The sequence below is a fragment of the Cetorhinus maximus genome, chromosome 1 (assembly GCF_964194155.1).
Source record: "Cetorhinus maximus chromosome 1, sCetMax3.hap1.1, whole genome shotgun sequence".
In the NCBI taxonomy this organism is placed as follows: domain Eukaryota; kingdom Metazoa; phylum Chordata; class Chondrichthyes; order Lamniformes; family Cetorhinidae; genus Cetorhinus; species Cetorhinus maximus.
This window is the reverse complement of record NC_135879.1, coordinates 169646633-169666964: the sequence shown is the minus strand read 5'-3', so window position 1 is coordinate 169666964 and position 20332 is coordinate 169646633. Positions and strand designations below refer to the sequence as shown.

At 42.6% G+C, this 20332-nt stretch overlaps 1 protein-coding gene across 1 annotated transcript; it reads left to right on the top strand.

Moving 5' to 3' along the window:
* Positions 1-997: 997 nt before the first annotated feature.
* Positions 998-19358, top strand: LOC144689932 (granzyme K-like). Its single transcript, XM_078557486.1, has 5 exons — positions 998-1109; positions 8504-8666; positions 12233-12383; positions 16215-16478; positions 19028-19358. Exons 1-5 carry the CDS (start codon positions 1013-1015, stop codon positions 19208-19210), a joined length of 858 nt encoding a protein of 285 aa, XP_078413612.1. The 5' UTR covers positions 998-1012; the 3' UTR covers positions 19211-19358.
* Positions 19359-20332: the final 974 nt, after the last annotated feature.

Sequence of the window (20332 nt, the reverse complement as noted above, 5' to 3'; positions counted from 1 at the left end):
AGGTGGAGAGAGTGTGAGCAAGACACATGGTACAGTGTGGAGTGTTTGTGTGGTGAGCAGAGACATGGACAGGATGAGGACATGAGCTCCAGAGGATATGAGCCTGATGGAGAGGTGAGGGTGTGTGTGAGAGTTAGTGGTGTTGTCCCTTGAGGTGTGGGGTCCCTGTGGATGTGTGATGGGTTTTTGAGTGTGTGAGTTGAGAGTGTTGAGGTGGTTGACTTGCCCTGGTGGATTGGATGAGATCACCCATGCTCTCCCTGCACTGGCTGGCTGACCTCCTCTGTGCTCCGGTGGTGCTGGCCGCTGCTGCAACTGCCTCCCAGGCCGGATTGGTGACTCTGGTGGACCTCTTGTGGCCAGAGGGGTGTTGGACAACATCGTGGCAGCTTTCCAATGTGTCCAGCAGGTGCCCCAGAGAGGCATCCTAAATTTTGGGGGGGCTGCCATCTTCTTTGTTTTCGGTCTATGTGCCACCTGGAACAGTCCAGGTCTGTAGACAGGGAGTAGGCTGCGCTCTGGTGTGCTTTGGATACGGTGCCTGGAGTGAGGAAGCGCTGGGGTCACAGCGTGGCGGGTAAATCCGAGCCCATCTGCCAGCAATCCAGTGTGTTCTCCGTGAATGCATAATTAATGAGGTGGAACACACCGGGAATGGGACGATATGGCGTGAAAAGCCACCATTGTGGCCGGCGGGAAGAACATCCTTTTTCCCGCCCACTCCCACACTTTGGGTAAATCTGGGATGATTCTGCCCTAAATTTTGCATATGTGTCATGAGAATGTTTCATTGAAAAAATCAAGTTCTGTATGAAATGATAAATTCTTTCAAGAACCCTCAGTGAAACACCAGTTTCCTCTTACTGATTCCTTAATATTGGTTACGATACTCTGGTCAGCTTTGGGCGTTGTCATGTGGCTTGAAGATTCATAATAGAAAGAATACATATAACTTCTTAGAGATGACATCAAAGGGAACAAACCACACCCCTTTGAGTTTATTATAAATTACATGAGAACTTCACTTGTAATCACAAGAGAAGCTACAATGAAATCATTGCAAAGTGCTCTGTTCATTTCTTTGATTGTGGTTTCCCTAACTCCAACCTGTAAGTAACAAAATAAGCAACTTTAATAATATTTAAATGGTAATGAGTATTTTTGAAGCGTTTTGCAATAATTAACTCTCAACATCTAAAAAATTAATATTTATTCCTTTCAATATTTATTACAATAGACATCTACTTCCCTTTTGATGTACTTTTATTTCTTAACATTTTAGGAAGCACAAAAATAGTTTTCTACCAAAGTAGCAAATCTAAGAATCTTACAGAAAAAAATATATTTTGCTATCAAACTACTTGATGACATTACATACCAGAACTAAGTTGTTGCTGTCTGTTTACCGATTGAGTTAAAATAGTAGATTTCACTCTCCTGGGGATAAATTTAACTTTGCATGATGGTGTAAAACAAGTGATGTGGAATTAGCAATACCTTACATCTCATCATATTACATATTCCATTGAACATTGACAATACGCCCAAATGCATTTTTAGACAGAAGCCTGAGCCCGGGAGCAGTGTCAGCTACCCCACCAGGCCAAATCTCCCGGAAAGTGGATCCAAGGGCAGGAAAGGCCCTGACAAGAACTTATTTTTCTTAGGTTTCATTGTGGAGCACTGAGGAGTGCCCACCTCCCCTATTCTGTTCACCTCCCATCGCTGTTCTCCACCCAGCCCCATATCACTTACCTATCAGTGACCATGCCCATGGGTCAACAGTGACTGAACAATCATTGGCTGCCCTTCTGCACCTACATACAGCTGGTTTTATTGCTGCCTACAGCTTGAGGTAGCTGTGTGTTGGAAAGAGAACAACAAAGGAAAAATAAACAACTAGGACTTTGCAACTGGCCTGTTCTCCAAACTCACAGTCTGACTCTATTTACCTGCCCAGTCTTCATACCGAATGTCATGTATTAGCTTCTCATTCTGAACTGAAACTAAATCACTCTGACTTGTGAGCACTGGGAATGAACATATTTGAATATGCTTTAAAGATTAACTTTTTGTACTTATTTACGGTATGTGGACATCATGGGCAAGGCCAGCATTTATTCCTTATTCCTAATTGCCCTTGAGTAGTGCTGGTGAGCTGGTTTCTTGGGCCGCAACATTCTGAGTGTCAATGATACTCCTACAGTGCCGTTATTTCATGTCAGGATATTGTGTGATATAATGGGGAACTTGGAGGTGATATTGTGATTTGTCGAAAGGACAGGCAAGAAGGAAAGGGTGGTGGAGTAGCTTTGTTAATATGAGATGGAATAAGTACAATAGCAAGAAAGGATCTTGGATTGGAAGATGTAGAATCCATATGGGTGGAGGTAAGAAAACAAGGGAAGAAGACACTGGTGGGAGTAATCTATAAGCTACCTGACAGTAGCTATACCGTAAGACAGAGAATAAATCAGGAGATAATGAGGGCATGTAAAAAAGGCAGAACATTAATCATGGATGACTTTAATCTTCATGTAGATTGAGAAAATCAAATTGGCAGATGTAGACATGAGCAAGAATTCATAGAGTGTATTTGGGATGGTTTCTTAGAACAATATGTTGTGAATCCAACCAGGGATTATGCTATTTTGGATCTGTTAATGCGCAATGAGGCAGGTTTAATAAATGATCTCAGAGTAAAGGATCTCCTAGGAAATGGTGACCATAATATGGTAGAATTTCGCATTTAGTTTGAGAGTGAGAAACTTGGGTCGGAAACAACTGTGTTAAACTTAAATAAGGGTTATAACAATGGAATGAGGGCAGAGTTGACTGGAGTGGACTAGGAGAGCAGTTTAACAGAAAAGACGGTTGATGAACAATGGCAGACGTTTAAGAAAATAGTTCATGACTCTCAACAAAGGTATATCCCAGTGAGGAAGAAGGATTCAAGGAAGGGGATAAACCAACCATGGTTAACCAAGGAAGTTAAGGACAGTGCCAAATTGAAAGAAAAAAAATACAATGTGGCAAAGATTAGTGGTAAGCCAGAGGATTGGGAAAGTTTTAAAAACCAACAAAAGATGACCAAAAAAATAATAAGAGGGAGAAAATAAACTTTGAGGGTAAACTAGCAAATAAGATAAAAATGGGCAGTAAGAGCTTCTTTAAATATATAAAAAGGAAGAGAGAGGCCAACGTGAACATAGGCCCCTTAGAGAATGAGGCTGGGGAAATAATAATGGGGAACCAGGAAATGGCAGAGGAGTTGAATAAATACTTTGCTTCAGTCTTCACGGTAGAAGATACTAATAGCATTCCGAAAATATGAAATAATCAAGGGGCAAAAGGCGGGGAGGAAATAAATACAATAACTATCACTAGAGAAAAAGTACTAGGGTAACTAATGGGGCTAAAGGCTGATATGTCCCCTGGACCTGATGGATTGCATCCTAGAATATTAAAGGAAGTAGCTACAGAGATAGTGGATGCACTGGTAGTAATCTTCCAAGAATCCTTAGGTCCTGGATAAGTCCCAGAGGATTGGAGAATGGCCAATGTGTAATCCTTATTCAAAAAGGGGGGGAGACAAAAAACAGATAACTATAGGCCAGTTAGCTTAACACCTGTCATTGGAAAAATGTTGGGGTCTATTATAAAGTGTGTAAGAGCAGAGTATTTAGAAATACATAATCTAATCAAGCAAAGTCAGCATGGTTTCATGAAGGGGAAATCATGCCTAACAAATTTATTAGAATTACTTGAGGAGGTAACAAGAAGGATAGATAAAGGGGAACCAATCGATGTAATATATTTGGATTTCCAAAAGGCGTTTGATAAGGTACCACACATAAGCCCACTTAATAAGATAAGATCCCATGGTGCTGGGAGTAGTACATTAGCATGAATAACTAATAGAAGACAGAGAGTTGGGACAAGGGGGGCATTTTCCGGATGGCAGCCTGTAACTAGTGGAATGCCACAGGGATCAATGCTGGGGCCTCAATTATTTACAATATATATTAACAACTTAGATGAAGGAAGTGAATGTACCATAGCCAAGATTGCAAATGACACAAAAATAGGTGGGAAGGCAAGTGGCGAGGATGACACAAGGAGCCTAAATAGGGATATAGACAAGTTATTGAGTGGGCAAAAACTTGGGAGATGGCATATAATGTGGAAAGGTGTGAGGTTATGCACTTTGGCAGGAATAATAGAGGAGCTGAATATTATTTTAATGGAGAAAGACTGCAGAAGGCTGCAGCACAGAGGGATTTGGATGTCCTTGTGCCTGAAAAAGCTAACATACAAATTCAACAAGTAATAGGGAAGGCAAATGAAATGTTGGCCTTTATTTCAAAGGGAATGGAATATAGAAATAGGGAAGTCTTGCTAAAACCATACAAGGCACTAGTTAGGCCACACCTAGAATACTGTGAACAGTTTTGGTCCCCTTATCTAAGAAAAGATATACTGGCATTGGAGGCAGTCCAGAGAAGGTTCACTAGATTGATCCCAGGTATGGAGGGATATTTTTTATGAGGAGAGGTTAAGTCGGTTGGGCCTGTACTCATTGGAGTTTAGAAGAATGAAAGGCAACCTTATTGAAACATATAAGATTCTTAGGGGGCTTGACAGGGTAGATGCTGACAGGTTGTTTCCCTTTATGGGAGAGTCTAGGACCAGAGGGCATAATCTCAGAGTAAGAGGGTGTCCTTTAAAAACAGAGATGAAGAGGAATTTCTTCTCTCAGAGGGCAGTGAATCTGTGGAATTCTTTACCACAGAGGGCTGTAGAGGCTGGGTCGTTAAGTATATTCAAGGCTGAGATAGACAGACTTTTAATCTGTAAGGGAATCAAGGGCTATGGGGAAAAGGCAGGAAAGTGGAGTTGAGGATTATCAGATCAGCCATGATCTCATTGAATGGCAGAGCAAACTCGATGGACTGAATGGCCTACTTCTGCTCCTACATCGTATAGTCTTATGGTCTTGATCCCATGCACCTGCTTCCCTTGTCCTTCTAGATGGTCCAGGTTGTGGGTTTGGGCAGTGCTGTCAAAGATGCCATTGCAAGTTACTACAGTGCATCTTGTAGCCAACTTGCACCAGAGTTGGAGGGAGTGAACGTTTATGGTGGTGGATTAAATGGGTTATTTGGGCAAGATGCTGTTAAGCTTCTCGGGTTTTCACGAAAGAATAATAATTTTCATAATATTATAGTGATTTATTGTAAAAATAGGTCAATAGTGGGGTTTGGATAGTTTTTGTCTGTGTGTGTGTGTGGGATGTAATTGAATTGGAGACAATTGGTCTGGAGGCTTTGATAAGCTAGGTTTAAAATGCTAAATATCTAAACATGGCTGAAGTCTTGGAAAGTAAGGTGAGGAGAATTTGCATTTTTAGATAAAGCAGGGTAGTTTGAATTTCAAAGAGATGGTAGATGGTACACCTAGCCAAAGAAGTTAGGCCAAGCAGTGTGTTTATTTTTGCCAAAGGTTACTGATAATACTAGCACCATGAAATGATTTATATTATGAGAAAGGTAAAATTCCAAAGACATATGGGAATAATGGGGTTTACATTAAAAGGGAGAAACATGTATAAAAGAGAATGAGGCTATGTGTCAAAAAAGGCATTGTGAGATCTACCAGAAGTGTGAAAAGACTCCAGCATTTGTGCATTAAGCCTGCTGTCTACAGAAACCAAAGCTGGGAAAAGCCACTTTGAATTCTACTGTCCAGGGTATTGTGTTAACTTGCTGGCATCTGTTTAAATGTTTTTTTTAATTTTTTTATGGTTGCCTTAACGGGGGTATAACTGGAAGCCAGGTTAATTAGGGGTTTTAGGAGTTATTATAATAGTAATTTGTAGACTTATGGATGTGCTTGAAATCTTTTCTTTTGTCATTAAAGGTTTAATTTAGTTTTCTAAAAATTCTCTAACATCTTGGTGGACTAATAATTTCTGAATTCAGGGCACACATCTCAAAATAAAATACAAATTGCAAAACCATTGTGACCATGTGATCAAGTTTCCCTCGTGGATTTGATCCACCTGGCACACATCATCTGCCACATTATGACATAGGTTATGACATAGTGTTGTTGGATTTGTACTCATCCAGGCGAGTGAAGAGTATTGCATCACACTCCTGTCTTACGCATTGTACATGGTCCAAAGGCTTCAGGGAGACAGGAGGTGAACCACTCACCCCAGCATATCGAGCCTTTCATGTGGGCTTGTAGCTGCAGTAATTATGTGGCTGGTCCAGTTCCATTTCTAGTCACTAATGATCCCCAGAATCACAGAATCACAGAAATTTAATGGCACAGAAGGAGGCCATTTGGCCCAATGTGTCTGCACCAGCTCTCCGAATGAACATTACGACCTGGTGCCATTGACCTGCCTTTTCCCCTGTACCTTTGCACATTGTTTCGATTCAAATAATCATCTAATTCCCTCTTGAATGCCTCGATTGAACATGCCTCCACCACACTTCCAGCCAGTGCATTCCAGACCCGAACCACTCGTGGTGTGAAAAAGTTTTTTCTCACGTCACATTTGCTTCTTTTGCAAATCACTTTAAATCTGTGCCCTCTCATTCTTGATCCTTTTATGAGCAGAAAAAACTCCTCCCTATCTACTCTGTCCAGCCCCCTCATGATTTTGACCATCTCTATCAAATCTCCTCTTAGCCTTCTTCTCTCCAAGGAGAACAGCCCCAATCTCTCCAATCTATCCTCATAGCTGAAATTTCTCATCCCTGGAACCATTCTTGTAAACCTCTTCTGCACTCTCTCCAATGTGTTCACATCCTTGTAGTGCCCAGAACTGTACACAATATTCCAGCTGAGGCCTAAAGAGTGTCTTACAGAAATTCAGAATAACCTCCCTGCTCTTGTGCTCTAAGCCCCTATTAATAAAGCCCAGGATACTATATGGTTTATTAACTGCTCGCTCCACCTGTTCTGCCACCTTCAATGATCTATGCACATATACACTCAAGTCTTTATGCTCCTGCACCACCTTCAAAATTTCACCCGTTATTTTATATTGTCTGTCCATGTTCTTCCTACCAAAATGCTTCAACTCACATTTCTCCGCATTGAACTTCATCTGCCACCTATCTGCCCACTCCACCAACTTGCCTATGTCCTCTCCTCACAGTTCACAACACTCCCAAGCTTCATATCATCTGCAAACTTTGAAATTGTCCCCTGCACACCAAGATCCAAAGCATTAATATATATCAGGAAAAGCAAGAGTCCCAATACCGACCCTTGGGGAACTCCACTACAAAACTTTCTTCAGCCTGAAAATATTCATTGACCATTACTCTCTGCTTCCTATTTTTCAGCCAATTTTGTATCCATGTTGCTACTGTCCCTTTTATTCCAAGAGCAATAACTTTTCTCACAAGTCTGTTGTGTGGCACTGTATCAAATGCCTTTTGAAAGACCATGTACACCACCATCAACAGTATTACCCTCATCAACCTTTTCTGCAACCTCTTCAAAAAACTCCAGCAAGCTAGTTAAACATGATTTCCCCTTAAGAAATCCATGCTGGCTCTTCCTTATCAACCCATATTTTTCCATGTGACTACTAATTCTATCCCGAATAATTGCTTCTAGAATCCTGCCCATCACTGAAGTTAAACTGACTGGTCCGTAATTGCTGGGCTTATCCTTACAACGTTTTTTGAACAAAGGTGTAATATTTGTAATGCTCCAATCCTCTGGCACCTCCCCTGAGTTGAGGGAAGACTGAAAGATTATGGCCAGTCCCCCTGCAGTTTCTACTCTCACTTCTTTCAATCTCCTTGGATGCATCTCATCCGGTCCCGGTGCCTTGTCAACTTTAAGTACCGACAATCTATTCGAAACTTCCTCCTTGTCAATTTTGAACTCAATTCTGTTGATGGCGGGGGTGGGGGGAGGGGTCAGTGATGGCAATGCTTTTGAATGTTAAGGGGGGCGTGGTTAGACTCTCTCTTTTTAAAGATGGTCATTGCCCAACACTTCTGTGATATGAATGTTATTTACCACTTAGCCCAAACCTGGATGTTGTCCAGGCCTTGCTGTGTGTGGGCACAGACTGCTTCATTATATAAACAATTGTAGTAGAACTGAAACTGCAATCATCACCGAACATCCCCAATTCTGAACCTACCTTGGAGGGAAGTCATTGATCAAGTAGTTAAAGATGGTTGGGCCAAGGACAGTACCCTGAGGAACTCCCACAGTGATGTTTTGGGTCTGAGATCACAACCACCTTTGGTATGACTGAAGCCAGCGGAGAATTTTACCCCTTACTCTCATTGACTTCAATCAGTGAAATAAGGCTTGATGTCAAGGTCAGTCACTCTCCCCTCACCTTCCTTGAACATATGATTCCTTCTATATTCACAGTTGTAAAGATGTACATACAATAATTCAGTACTCATTTAAACTCATAAAACAGTCTTTCAGTATCTTCTATATAATTTTAATACAGATAATGGCGTGGAAATTATCGGAGGCCACAAAGTTAAGCCCCATTCAAAACCTTATATGGCATCTTTCCAACTTTACTACAAGAGAACGAAGAGCTATGAACATAACTGTGGAGGGGCTCTGATCAGAAGTAGATGGATACTGACTGCAGCACACTGTGAATTGTAAGTTCTAGTGTGTACATGTGTATGTGAAACATTGCTATGATTATTAACTTTAGTTTATAAACTGCTGAGCTCCCATACCTAGGCAACATCAAATAATTGCTTTCAAACATTGACGTTACAACATTATTGTCATATTTCTTTAGGATATTCCTTGATATGATAACAAAAATTAAATCTAATTGTTTACTTTGATTGATGATTGTTAGATTACAAGAAAATCATAGGGTGGGATTTTCCAAACTCCCTGGTGGGTTTAATAGCGGTCGGGGGTGGACAATATGGAGGGAGCTGAAAAATTGGTTTCCTGCCAGCGTAAAATGAAGGCAGATCTTCTACTCCTGCCCACCATGGCGGGTCACCATTCCCACCAAAGGCCAGTGGGAAACTGAATTGTATCCCATTAATGGGATACTGACAAAGGCCTGACCAGAATCGCCACCCCCGGCAACCCCCCCAATCATCTGCATCGCCAGTAGGAAATCACTCCGATCCAGTTCACATCTGGACCAATGTGGCGTGTACATGTTGGCACTTACCTGAAGATGGCCTGGAGCAGCTTCTGGGATTTGGGGTTGAAGATGGAGGCCTCTGGCGACCAGAACCTAGAACAGCACATGCAGCAGTGGTGTCAATGAATATGTCCTTGGGGGCAAACTATTCAGAGCCTCATGGGGGAGATCTCGAGATGCTGCATGGGAGTTGGGTCATCGGAGTGGGCGGAGATTCAGGTCATCTGACCTGAACAACTGAAGGGGAAACCCAGCATATAGTACTTACAATGCTAGGGCCTTGGGACAGATGAGAGTGTGAACGCAAAAGCTCAACATGCGCGGGAGGCTTCTTACACATGGCTCACAAGGGCCTGGCATGACTCTGGGGGACGTAGGGTGTCCCTCAGAAGATGGTGGGGGCTGGGGCTTGGGGTGGGGCATGCACAGGCTTAAGGACTATCACAAATAGAAGACATCAGACATGATTAAAGTGCACGTGAACTTTATTAACAGAAGTGCGATAAGTTTAACAATGATAGTGTACCAGTGCAATTACATCTGAAATCACAACTTCTTCATTTTTTTTTTCCCTACTACTTCTCCTAGGTGCTGCCCTGACATCCCAAGCAGGGGTGGAGGCAGCCTTCTGACCAGTTTGCCCCGTTACCTTGGATGACCTTGGCAGGTGCCCTCTGGACACCCAAGGCCTGGAGGGCCCTAGCTTACTTTAGCTGTCCTGCTGTGGGGCAGATGCTCCCTCTGCAGTCACAGAGGATGAAGCTGAAGGGTCACAGACAAGGGGATGTGGACGGGCTGGACACCCTCAGAGAGTGCTGAGTGGAGGCCCCAGGGGTGTCCAACTGCCCCATCCATTTGGGTGCCCGAGGCTCCTCCCTGACTCCTCGAGGAGGAGGGGCACCTGGAGGGAGGTGGAGGTGCCCCAACTCCTCTCACGTAGCCACTGTGAAAGTTTACCCATGGCTACGATGGAGTGCAGGTCTGCGCACATCTCTGGCAGTGTCTGCTGGACCAGGGTCTCCAAGGAGTTCACCACCCTCCCCAAGGAGACCTCCATGCATGCACCACTTCATCAGAGTGTAGGCAGACAAACTCTTCCACCTTGCATGCCACTCTTTTGAGGGCCTCCACCACCTCTGCCTGATGATGCCGTGCCTCTTGCTGCCTCACCAGCTTCTTAAGGGCAACCGATTCCAGAAGCGCCTCATCCTACTCGGATGTGGCAGATGCCTGTTCCCCAGCAGTCCTCCGAGTGCTGCTGAGCTTGGCTGGGCCTGCACCCTCCTCCTGCAGACACATGTCCATGCAGTGACCACCAGAATGTGAGATCCTTCCTAAACTAGATCCGATACCCACCGAGCTGTGTGTCTCTGGGCTGGTGGAGGGTGCAGGTGACTGCTGTGACACTCCTACAGGTGCACTTCTTTCCTCTGTGGTATCTCCGAGAGTGAGTGTCCACATGAGCTCCAAAATGGAGGAACATGTGACCCTTAGGTTTCAACATGACATGCATGACTCCTTACTGGATGGAGGCCGTCCACTGACCTCTCCATCTCCCCAGGCTCTGTCCCGTTTGACCCCTGCCAATTGAGCTGCCCACTCCTCGAAGTATGTTCAGCTTTTGAGGTGTGGTCGACCCCCTCCCGTCTTCTCTCTTTCCCCCTCTCCTATTATGGGCTAACTTACCCTGCACAAAGAGAGAAGGTGAGGTTGAGAACAATTGGGTTTCAGCAATTTTTCTCATACTACCAGTCTTACAAATAACCCACTGGGTTGTTTGCCATGTGATTGATGCACTGCTGGTTGTCCACAAGGGTTTTGGGGCAGCTCCCTCCAGAGCAGTGAGAACATGCAGATAAAAGGAAAAGGCTCATCGAGGCATGTCATTAGCGGTGTTTGCTGGTGTCCTCATCACCTGATCCCCTTCATCCCCTCCCCCCACCCCTCCCAGACAGCATATGACATCTCTATGTGGAACGGACAGGGACCCACAGTGGCCTCTCCACCAGCAGACTAGATGGACTGCAGTGTGACTATGAGGCATCACCTTACCATGTTGCCACTGAGGCCCATGTCTCCTGTACCATTCAGTGAGGTGAGTGTGAGCAGTTGAGGGTTCACTTACCTTGGCGGAGCAGATGAGCTCATTCATCCACTTCCTCCACTGCAGGGACTGCAGGGCCATCCCTCAGTGAGCACTATAGGCACTGACTCCCCTGGAGACATCCTCCAATGCTGGGTTTGTTTCCCTGCTGAGCCTCCTCCTCCTATCCTCTGGATAGAGGACGTCCTTCCTGGTCTCCACTTCGTACAGCAGGATCCCCACGGAAGCATTGCCAAATTTGGGCACTGGAGCTCCCTGTCCCCTTGGGGCCATCTCCGCCCTGAAGGTTGGATCAGTTGATGTCTGGGCACCTGTTAAATACGGCCTCCATATTGAATGGCCTCCTTCTGTGCTGTAACAATTCTGTGATTCTGTGATCTCCATCTGTCTACGCTTTTCTTCACAAAATACTAAACCACAGCACTTATAGTAGAGATCAAAAGAAAAAAATGTCATTACAAGAAATTTGAAGTAAAAACAGAGAATTCTGGAAATGCACAACAGGTCAGTCAGCATCTGATAAAGAATTCCACTTAAATGCCAACTTTTTGGGTACTGACTGAGCTGCCATTTAATCCCAACAATTTGTGTTTTTATTTATATAATAATCTGCCTTACTGTGTGTTTGCACGAAATGTAGAAGCTTTTCTTACATGAGGGAGAAGTGTATAGAGGGATGCGGGAACAGAATGGGAAGAGGTCGAGTTGAAGCAAGTTCATTTGGAGTATTAACACCAGCGTAGGCCAGTTGAATTGAGTAGCCTTTTTCTGCATCGTAGATTCCTAAGAATGAAAACAATAATAAATAGTAAGGGTTGATTAATTTTTTTTTCAGCTTGATACTCTTACACTGTTTGAAAACCTTATTGTACTTATTCTTCTGAATTTTTGAAAATTGTCCTTTTTAATGAAAGCAAAGGATAATTATCTCTCTTTCTGATTAAATGCAGGAATGCTGTAAATCAACAACTTCGAGTAGTTCTTGGAGCACATTCTCTTTCACGGAATGAGAAGAGTCAACAAAAAATTGTGGTTGAGAAGCAACACCCCCATCCACAGTTTAACAGAAAAACTACAGAAAATGACATCATGCTACTCCAAGTATGAATTTTATTTCTTTCATTCTGGTTTGTTTGTAATATTTAAAACTATTAATTTAGAAAGACAGCGGTGTTTCATTTCACAGAACAGTAACAGCTTTACCTCTTCAATCTCTTTGAGGAGAATTAATGGAAAATACTTTGTGAGGTCCGCCAATATTTTTATTGGTTAAAGTGCTGTCAAAGATTGAGACTCATTGAGGCATGCAGAAGATTACAGTTCTTGCGATGCAGTTCTTCACATGGGAGTGTTGATAATGAGTATCAGCTAGCTGCTTGACCCCGAGGAGTTATCACAGTTGAGCCTCAACTTGTCTTCATCCTGATCCTGTTGGTTTTCAGCAATGGTCATTTGATAAGAATTAGGTGCCATTGTCTTTTACCAACATTTTCACATCAAGCCACAAGACCAACTCTGATTCAATGAGGAGTGTAGGGGAGCATTGCAGGAGCAGCCCCAGCCATACCTAAAAATGAGGTGCCAACTTGGTGAGGCTACAACACAGGGCTACATGTATTCGAAACAGTGGAAGCAGCATGAGATAGACAGCTAAACTGTCCCACAACCAACCAATCAGATCAAAGCACTGTATTCTTATCACGTTCAATCATCAATGATGGTGAATAATTAAACAACTAATGAGAAAATTGCCACATCTACAAACATCCCCATCATCATTGCTGGTAAAGTCCAGCACATAAGTGACAAGGCTGACATTTTGTAACCATCTTCAGCTAGAAGAGCTGAGTGAATGATTCATCTTGACCTCCTCCTGAGGTCATGAGCATCACAGATCCCAGTCTTCAGTCAATTTGGTTTACATCACGTGATTAAAAAATAGAAAATACAGAACATGCTAAGTACGGAAAAGGTTGAAGATTTGTGCTCCAGAACTAGCCACACCCCCAGTCAAACTTTTCCAGTACAGCTACAACACTGGCATCTAACTGACAAAGTTGGAAAATGCCCAGTTAAGTCCTGTCCTCAAAAAGTAGTCATGAGGCCATGAAGTCAATGCGGCACAGAAGGAGGCCATTATCCCATCGAGTAAATGCCAGTTCTCTAGAGAAATCCAATCAGTTGCAATGCCCCACTAGTTGTGACCTAACCTGAGCTTCAAAAACATTCAGCATAACCTCCATGCTTCTGTATTCAATACCCCTATTTATGAAACTGAAGATCCAATATGCTTTGTTAACTATTCTCTTACTATGTCCTGTCCCCTTCAAAGATCTATGCACATGCGCACCCAGGTCCCTCTGTACATTGACATTCTTTAAAATTGTGTAATTAAGTCTCTACTGACTCGAGCTCCCGATCCCTTCTGCCAACATACATTACCTCATATGTCTCTGTATCCAATTCCATCTGCCACTTGTCTGCGCATTCTGATAGCCTATCTATGTCCAGTTGCAGTTATTTGGTATCATCCTCACTGTCTACCAAATATCCAATTCCCGTATAATCAATAAATTTCGAAATTTTACTCTGTATTCCAATATCCAAGTCAAGATGGTGAGTGACTTGGAGGGGAATTTGCAGGTGGTGATATTCCTATCTATCTGCTGCCCTTGTCCTTCTAGGTGGTAGTGGTCATGGGTTTGGAAGGGGCTGTCTAAGGAATCTTGGTGAATTCAGTGCATCTTGTAGATGGTATACACTGGTGCTCCTGTGTGTCGGTGGTGGAGAAAGTGAATGTTTATGGTGGTGGATGCAGATACAATCAAGAGGGCTGCTTTATCCTGGATGGTGTCAAGCTTCTTGAGTGTTTTGGGAGCTGCACTCATTCATGCAAGTGTAGAGTATTCCATCACACTCCTGACTTGAAGCTTGTAGATGGCGGACAGGCTTTGGGGAGTCAGGAATGAGTTACTTACTGCAGAATTCCCAGTCTTTCATCTGCTTTTGCAGCCACAGTATTTATATGGCTGGTCCAGTTCAGTCCCTGGTCAATGGTAACCCCTAGGATTTCATCATATTCTCTATCTCCCTCCAAAAACAGTGTAAATGTTGATCTATCTTGCTAGTTATGCCATTTGAGGAAATTCCTTGCCAGTGTGAGCAAATAATCCTAACCAATTTATCTATTCTATCCCCATATTCCCTCATTCCCTTTTCCTTCATCTACCTATTCACCCTAATATTGAAGGTCAGAATAGTTTCTGTTTCAGCCACTAAAATTGGAAGTGAATTTCACAGCCTCACAACTCTCTATGTAAAGACGTTTCACCTGTTTTCACTTCAAAATCTTTTATATTTAGTCTTATTCTGGAGCCCCCAACTCTTGGAAAGATTCTGCTTCTGTAAAACTGTCTGATTCTTTCAAAATTCTAAATGCTTCTATCATGTTGTCCCATATTCTTTCTAACAAAAAGGTACCAATTTGTCAAGTCTTTCTTCACATTTGTAGTTCCTCATACCAGGAAGCATCCTAACTCTTATGCTGGGTTTTTGTATATCAGGGGAGATTCTGATTGTGATGTCATGGTAACATCATTAGAATAGTAATCCAGAGGCCCAGAATAATGCTAATGTGGTTTCAAGTCCCACCATGGCAGCTGGTGGAATTTAAATTCAATTAATAAAATATGTAATTGAAGGCTAATCTCAGTAATGGTGATAATGAAACTATTGTCGATTGTTGTGCAAACCTATCTGATTCACTAATGTCCTTTGGGGAAGGAAATCTGTCATCCTTAGCTGGTCTGGCCTATGTGTGACTCCTGATCCACAGTGATGTGGTTGACTCTTAACTGCCTTCTGAAATGGCCTGGTCATTTCAGGATCCAAGACAGTTTCTGGGCAATTAAGGATCGGCAAGAAAATTCCAGCCTTGCCAGTGACACCCAGATCTCATGAAAAGATTTAGAAAAGACACATGGTTCCTCTCCATATTGTATCTTCTCTGAAACCTCAATATACTTCCTGTGCCCATTACTGTACATGGTTCTCTAATTGAAGTCTTACAGCTCAGTAATACCCCTTGGGCTTTATTTTCTGTAACCCTTGTGATAAAATCTAGAATTCCATTATCTATTTTTACCTCTTGCTTTTATTTATTTTCACCACTTGATCAGCCCAGAGTGCTGTCTTTAATGTCTCATGAACCAAATCTTTTCACTCTTCCACAGAGCCACGCCTACTTGCATTCAAATAGAATTCCAGAAGTATTTTTTAAAACCAAAATGTATCACTTAACGCTTAACTAACATTGAATTCAATCAGCCACTTTTTACCCAAATCCCACATTCCTTTCAATGGTTTCGAAAAAGAATTGGAAAATGCTATCTATTCCAAACCACCATACATACACATTGCCAAAGGAGAGCCAATGATAGATATTAAAATGCATTGACATAGTTACCCACATGTGGATGAAAAGAGTAAATACATCACACATACAGATCAGGAAAACTCAAGTATAAAGTTCATTACTGCCAGCTGGGACAGTGGTTGTTAACCTATAAAAGCTTCAAGCACCCTTAGAAAAATAATCAACTGGGGATCCTGCTCCAGATTGGCCAGTGATTCCTGCTGTGCAGATGTTTGATGAGAATTGGGTTGGGCTGTGTTGTGGTACTCCACACAACAGCAATCACCATCACGGTCCATACATGATGAACAACATCTGGAGAGCCATAGCAGAGGGTGGTCAGTGCCTATAGAACCGTTGCCTGATCCAGGTCAGAGTATTCAGTCCAAGTGGGGAAGCATTTTCGAGGCAGGTTCCTTACAAGGAGAAAATTACAGTCCTCCTTTGGAATATATCAATACTGTAAGATCTTCATGTTTTGAGGAGCAAAATTATTAATTTATTCTAATTGACCACAGCTGTCCAATGATGCAAAGATCAACAAAGATGTGGAACTGCTCCCACTACCTCAAGATAAGCATGCAGATGTGGAACCCGGAACATGTTGTACAGTGGCAGGATGGGGAAGATCTAATTCTCCATCTGACACACTTCGAGAAGTGATGCTATATGTTACAGATCGCAAAACATGCAACAGTAAGGATTATTACAATCGTAAACCTGTCGTAACCGAGGACATGATCTGTGCTAGTGACAGCAAAGGTAGAGAAGATACGGCCCAGGTGAGTGTATTGTGTTAGCTGCGATCAGTGAAAGTAACCTTGAAACTTTTAGAATTTCTGTAAAAACCCATGGGTTCATTAACATATATTATTGAAGGAAACCTGTTGTCCTAACCTGGTCTAGCCTGTATGTGACTCCAATCTCACGTCACCAAGGTCGAATATTAACTGCCCCTGAAGTGACCTTGGAGCCACATCAAAATATCATCAAAATGCTTCAAGTAGGCAGGCCACCATACCACCTTCTCAGGGCAACTCGGCACGAGCAATGAAGAGCTGCTGGCTTCTGACTGGCTGACGGCTCTCGGTGTTTAGGATTTTCACTCACAGGGTCCTTGATCCTGGAGAGGTTCTCCCACTATCCAGTTATCTGCCCGACTGGTACTTAATTTGATGGGCCTTCCCGAAAAGAGGCTCTCTTCAGCTCTCCAACTGACAGATGAAACCTTCATAAATTACCACCCAATTTGTTCAATAGGTGCATGAAATCGGATTCAATAGAGGGTCTTTTAAGTAGAAGAAACATTTAAGATGTTCAGCCAATTTCTGTTAAAATAGTCATCTCAAATAAATGCATGACATATAAGAAATAAACGTCATGACTGCAAGAGACTGACGGACACTTGTCATATCATAGAATCATGGAAACTTTTAACACAAAAGGAGGCCATTTGACCTCTCATGTCTTTGAAAGAGCAATCGTACATTGTCCCACACCTCAGCTTTTTATCAGTAATCCTGTAGCTTCCTCATCCTCAAGTACCTGTCCACTCCCTTTTCAAATTATTTAGGGAATCAGCTTTCACCATCTTTCAGATGGAGTATTCTAGGTCCAACAACGCTGGATGAAATAAATTCTCCCCATCTCTTCTCTAGGTCCATTGCTAATGATTTTGATTCAATGACCTCTGGTTATTTCTTTGTATTCTTCATTAAACCCCTCATCATCTTAAAAATCTCTACTAGATCACCTCTTAACCTTCTCTCTTCCAAGAAGAACAATCCTAACCCCGGCAGCCTCTCCTCATAAATGAAATCTCTCATCCTTGTAACATCCTGGTAATTCCACCTCTGCACACCTTATAAGGTATTTACATTGTTGCTGAAGTGTGGTGTCATAACTGTCCAGCTAAGTCCTTACCAATGCCATATAATGGGCAGAAATTTTTGCTGAGCGGGCAGGCGCGCGCCTGACCCACTCGAGCGTAAAATAACGCGTGATAATGTCAGGTGAGCATCCCAGCATCATCCCGCACTCACGCAATATTTCAGTCGGAAGGTGCATGCTAAACTCGGAAACACAGCCGAGGGCAATTAAGAGGGCAATTAAGCCCATTAACGGCACAATAAGCAGAGATTTTTCACTGCCTGGCCAACGTTATGGTTGGCAGGTGGGCAAATCAATCAGGCAGCCTTAGCATTTATCAGGAAACTTCATCCACGGGCGGTATGAGGTTGCCATGATAAATTAAAATGTTAATTAAAAATAAAATAAAAATGTTTAAATCTCATTTCCAACATGTGCCTGCTCATGTGACAGAGTCACATGAGGGAACATGTTTACCTTATTTTTAAAATCTCTATTTGTAAAGTTATGATCTCTAACAAATAAAGCACCCAGGCTTACTATCAGACAGACTCCAGAACAGCTTCCTTGACTCACCCTTCATTTACCCTAAACTTAAACCTATGGTACCAAAGTATAATAACCTTATAAGCCAAAAGCTGTGGTACTAAAACATTTTTTATATTCTTTTATCGGGTGTGGTCGCTGCTAGCAAGAGCAGCATTTGTTGCCCATCCCGAATTGCACTTGAGGAGGTGGTGATAAGCCACCTTCTTGAAGAACTGCAGTCTATTCTGTAGCAGTTTGGTATAACTGAGTGGCTTACTTAGCCATTTCAGAGGGACAGTTAAGAGTCAACATTACTGTGGGTCTGGAGTGACATGTAGGCCAGAACAGGTAATGATGGTGGATTTCCTTTCCTAAAGACATTAGCAAACTAGGTGGGCCTTTATAACAAGTAACTCTAGTTTTACAGCACTAGGCTTATATTCCAGATTTTATTAATTGAATGTAAATTCCACCAGCTGCCATGGTGTGACTTGACGCATGTGCCCAGGGTATTAGCCTGGCCCGCTGGGTTACTGGTACAGCAACATTACAACGACACCACAAACTCCCCTCATAACATAAACCACACAATCATAACAATTTAACTACATTAGCAAAAGGAGGAATGGGCTGTTAGATTGTAAGGGCTGATTGTAGCAGCAACTTCAACAGTGGGGTTGGTTAACGACTGGATGATATATTTGATAGCAGGATATGAGAGGGATGATAGGATATGATATTTCCTGGACCGACCGGACTTTTTGCAATGGCATATTCCAGGCGTGTACATTCAGATCTTCTTGTAAGTCTTAACATGTGCATAAATATTGAGTACAGCTCAATTTGGCATGAATATATTACAAACTAAACAGGTTCAAAATTAGTCAATTCCTGTTGACATCACCTTTCCCTTCTTCAATTTTTCTTCTTCCAGGGTGATTCAGGTGGTCCTTTAATATGCAACGGTATTTACAAAGGGATTGTGTCATACGGCCCTAGTAATCCAACTGCCAAAAAGCCTGGGATTTACACGCTCATATCGAAGAAATACCTTGACTGGATTCAGAAAATAATTGGCGTCCAAACTTACAATACGACGACTGAAGGATTGTTCTGAGTGTTGTCTCACTGCCATTCTGTGTTGCTTTAATAACTTGCTGAATTGCTTTTCTCAGAGAAAGACCAGCATGCTTTTATCCATACCTTTAGTACATTGTGCAGCATTTATTACAAAATATAATAAAAACCTGAAATGTGAAATTCTCAATATGAAATTTGTCACATTTCATTAATTAAATCCTCAGTCAGGGTTATGTATTATGAAAGTGGGCTGAACTCTTCTTGCAAGTAAGTGTGATTCTGAAATGAAATTTCAGTGACAGGGCAGACTCACTTTGTATGGTATACTGCACTGCTGAGGATAGGAGATATTAGGTTTTTTTTTATTTATTTATCCTTTCATGGGATGTGAGCTGGCAAAGCCAGCATTTGTTGCCCATCCCTTATTGCCCTTGAAACAAGTGGCATTCCACACCATTTCAGAGGGCAGTTAAGAATCAACCATACTGCTCTGGGTCTGGAGTCACATGTGGGCCAGACAAGGTAAGGATGGCAATTTCCTTCCCTAAAGCACATGAGTGAATCAGATGGGTTTTTACAACAATTTATTTTATGGTTACCATAACTAGCTTTACAATTCCAGATTTATTGCTTAAATTTAAATTCCATCAGCTGCTATGGTGGGAAATGAACCTATGTTCCTAGATAAGTATTAACCCAGTGACATTACCACTGCACCACAGTCTCCCCTATTGAAGCAGCTTGTAAACTTTGAATTGAAGCTGTACCTTGCAACACCAGCAGGTTAATTACCATTTTTGGGAGTTAACAGTTCTTCAATAAATGTCCAGATTCTCAGTGCTGTGAGATCGAGTGGCTGCTCCCAGTCTAGCAATTCTCCCAGCTTTAACAGAGGTGTAACATTTTCATAATAGCTAGATGCTTTCTTAGGGTTGCTAATCCTCCCAGGTTGGGTGGAAGTCTCCGGGAATGCAGTGAGCAGCTCAGCAGATCTTTGTGCTTTCAACTTCCCATCGCAGCTGTGGGCCTCTCACTCTGTGGCCTCATCAGATGCCATGACCAGGGAGCCTTCAGCTCACTGACATCATCCTCCACCTACCCCCACCACTATCCCCACTACCACAGAGAGCAGGAAGAATTGGGAGGCCCAGCAATTTAA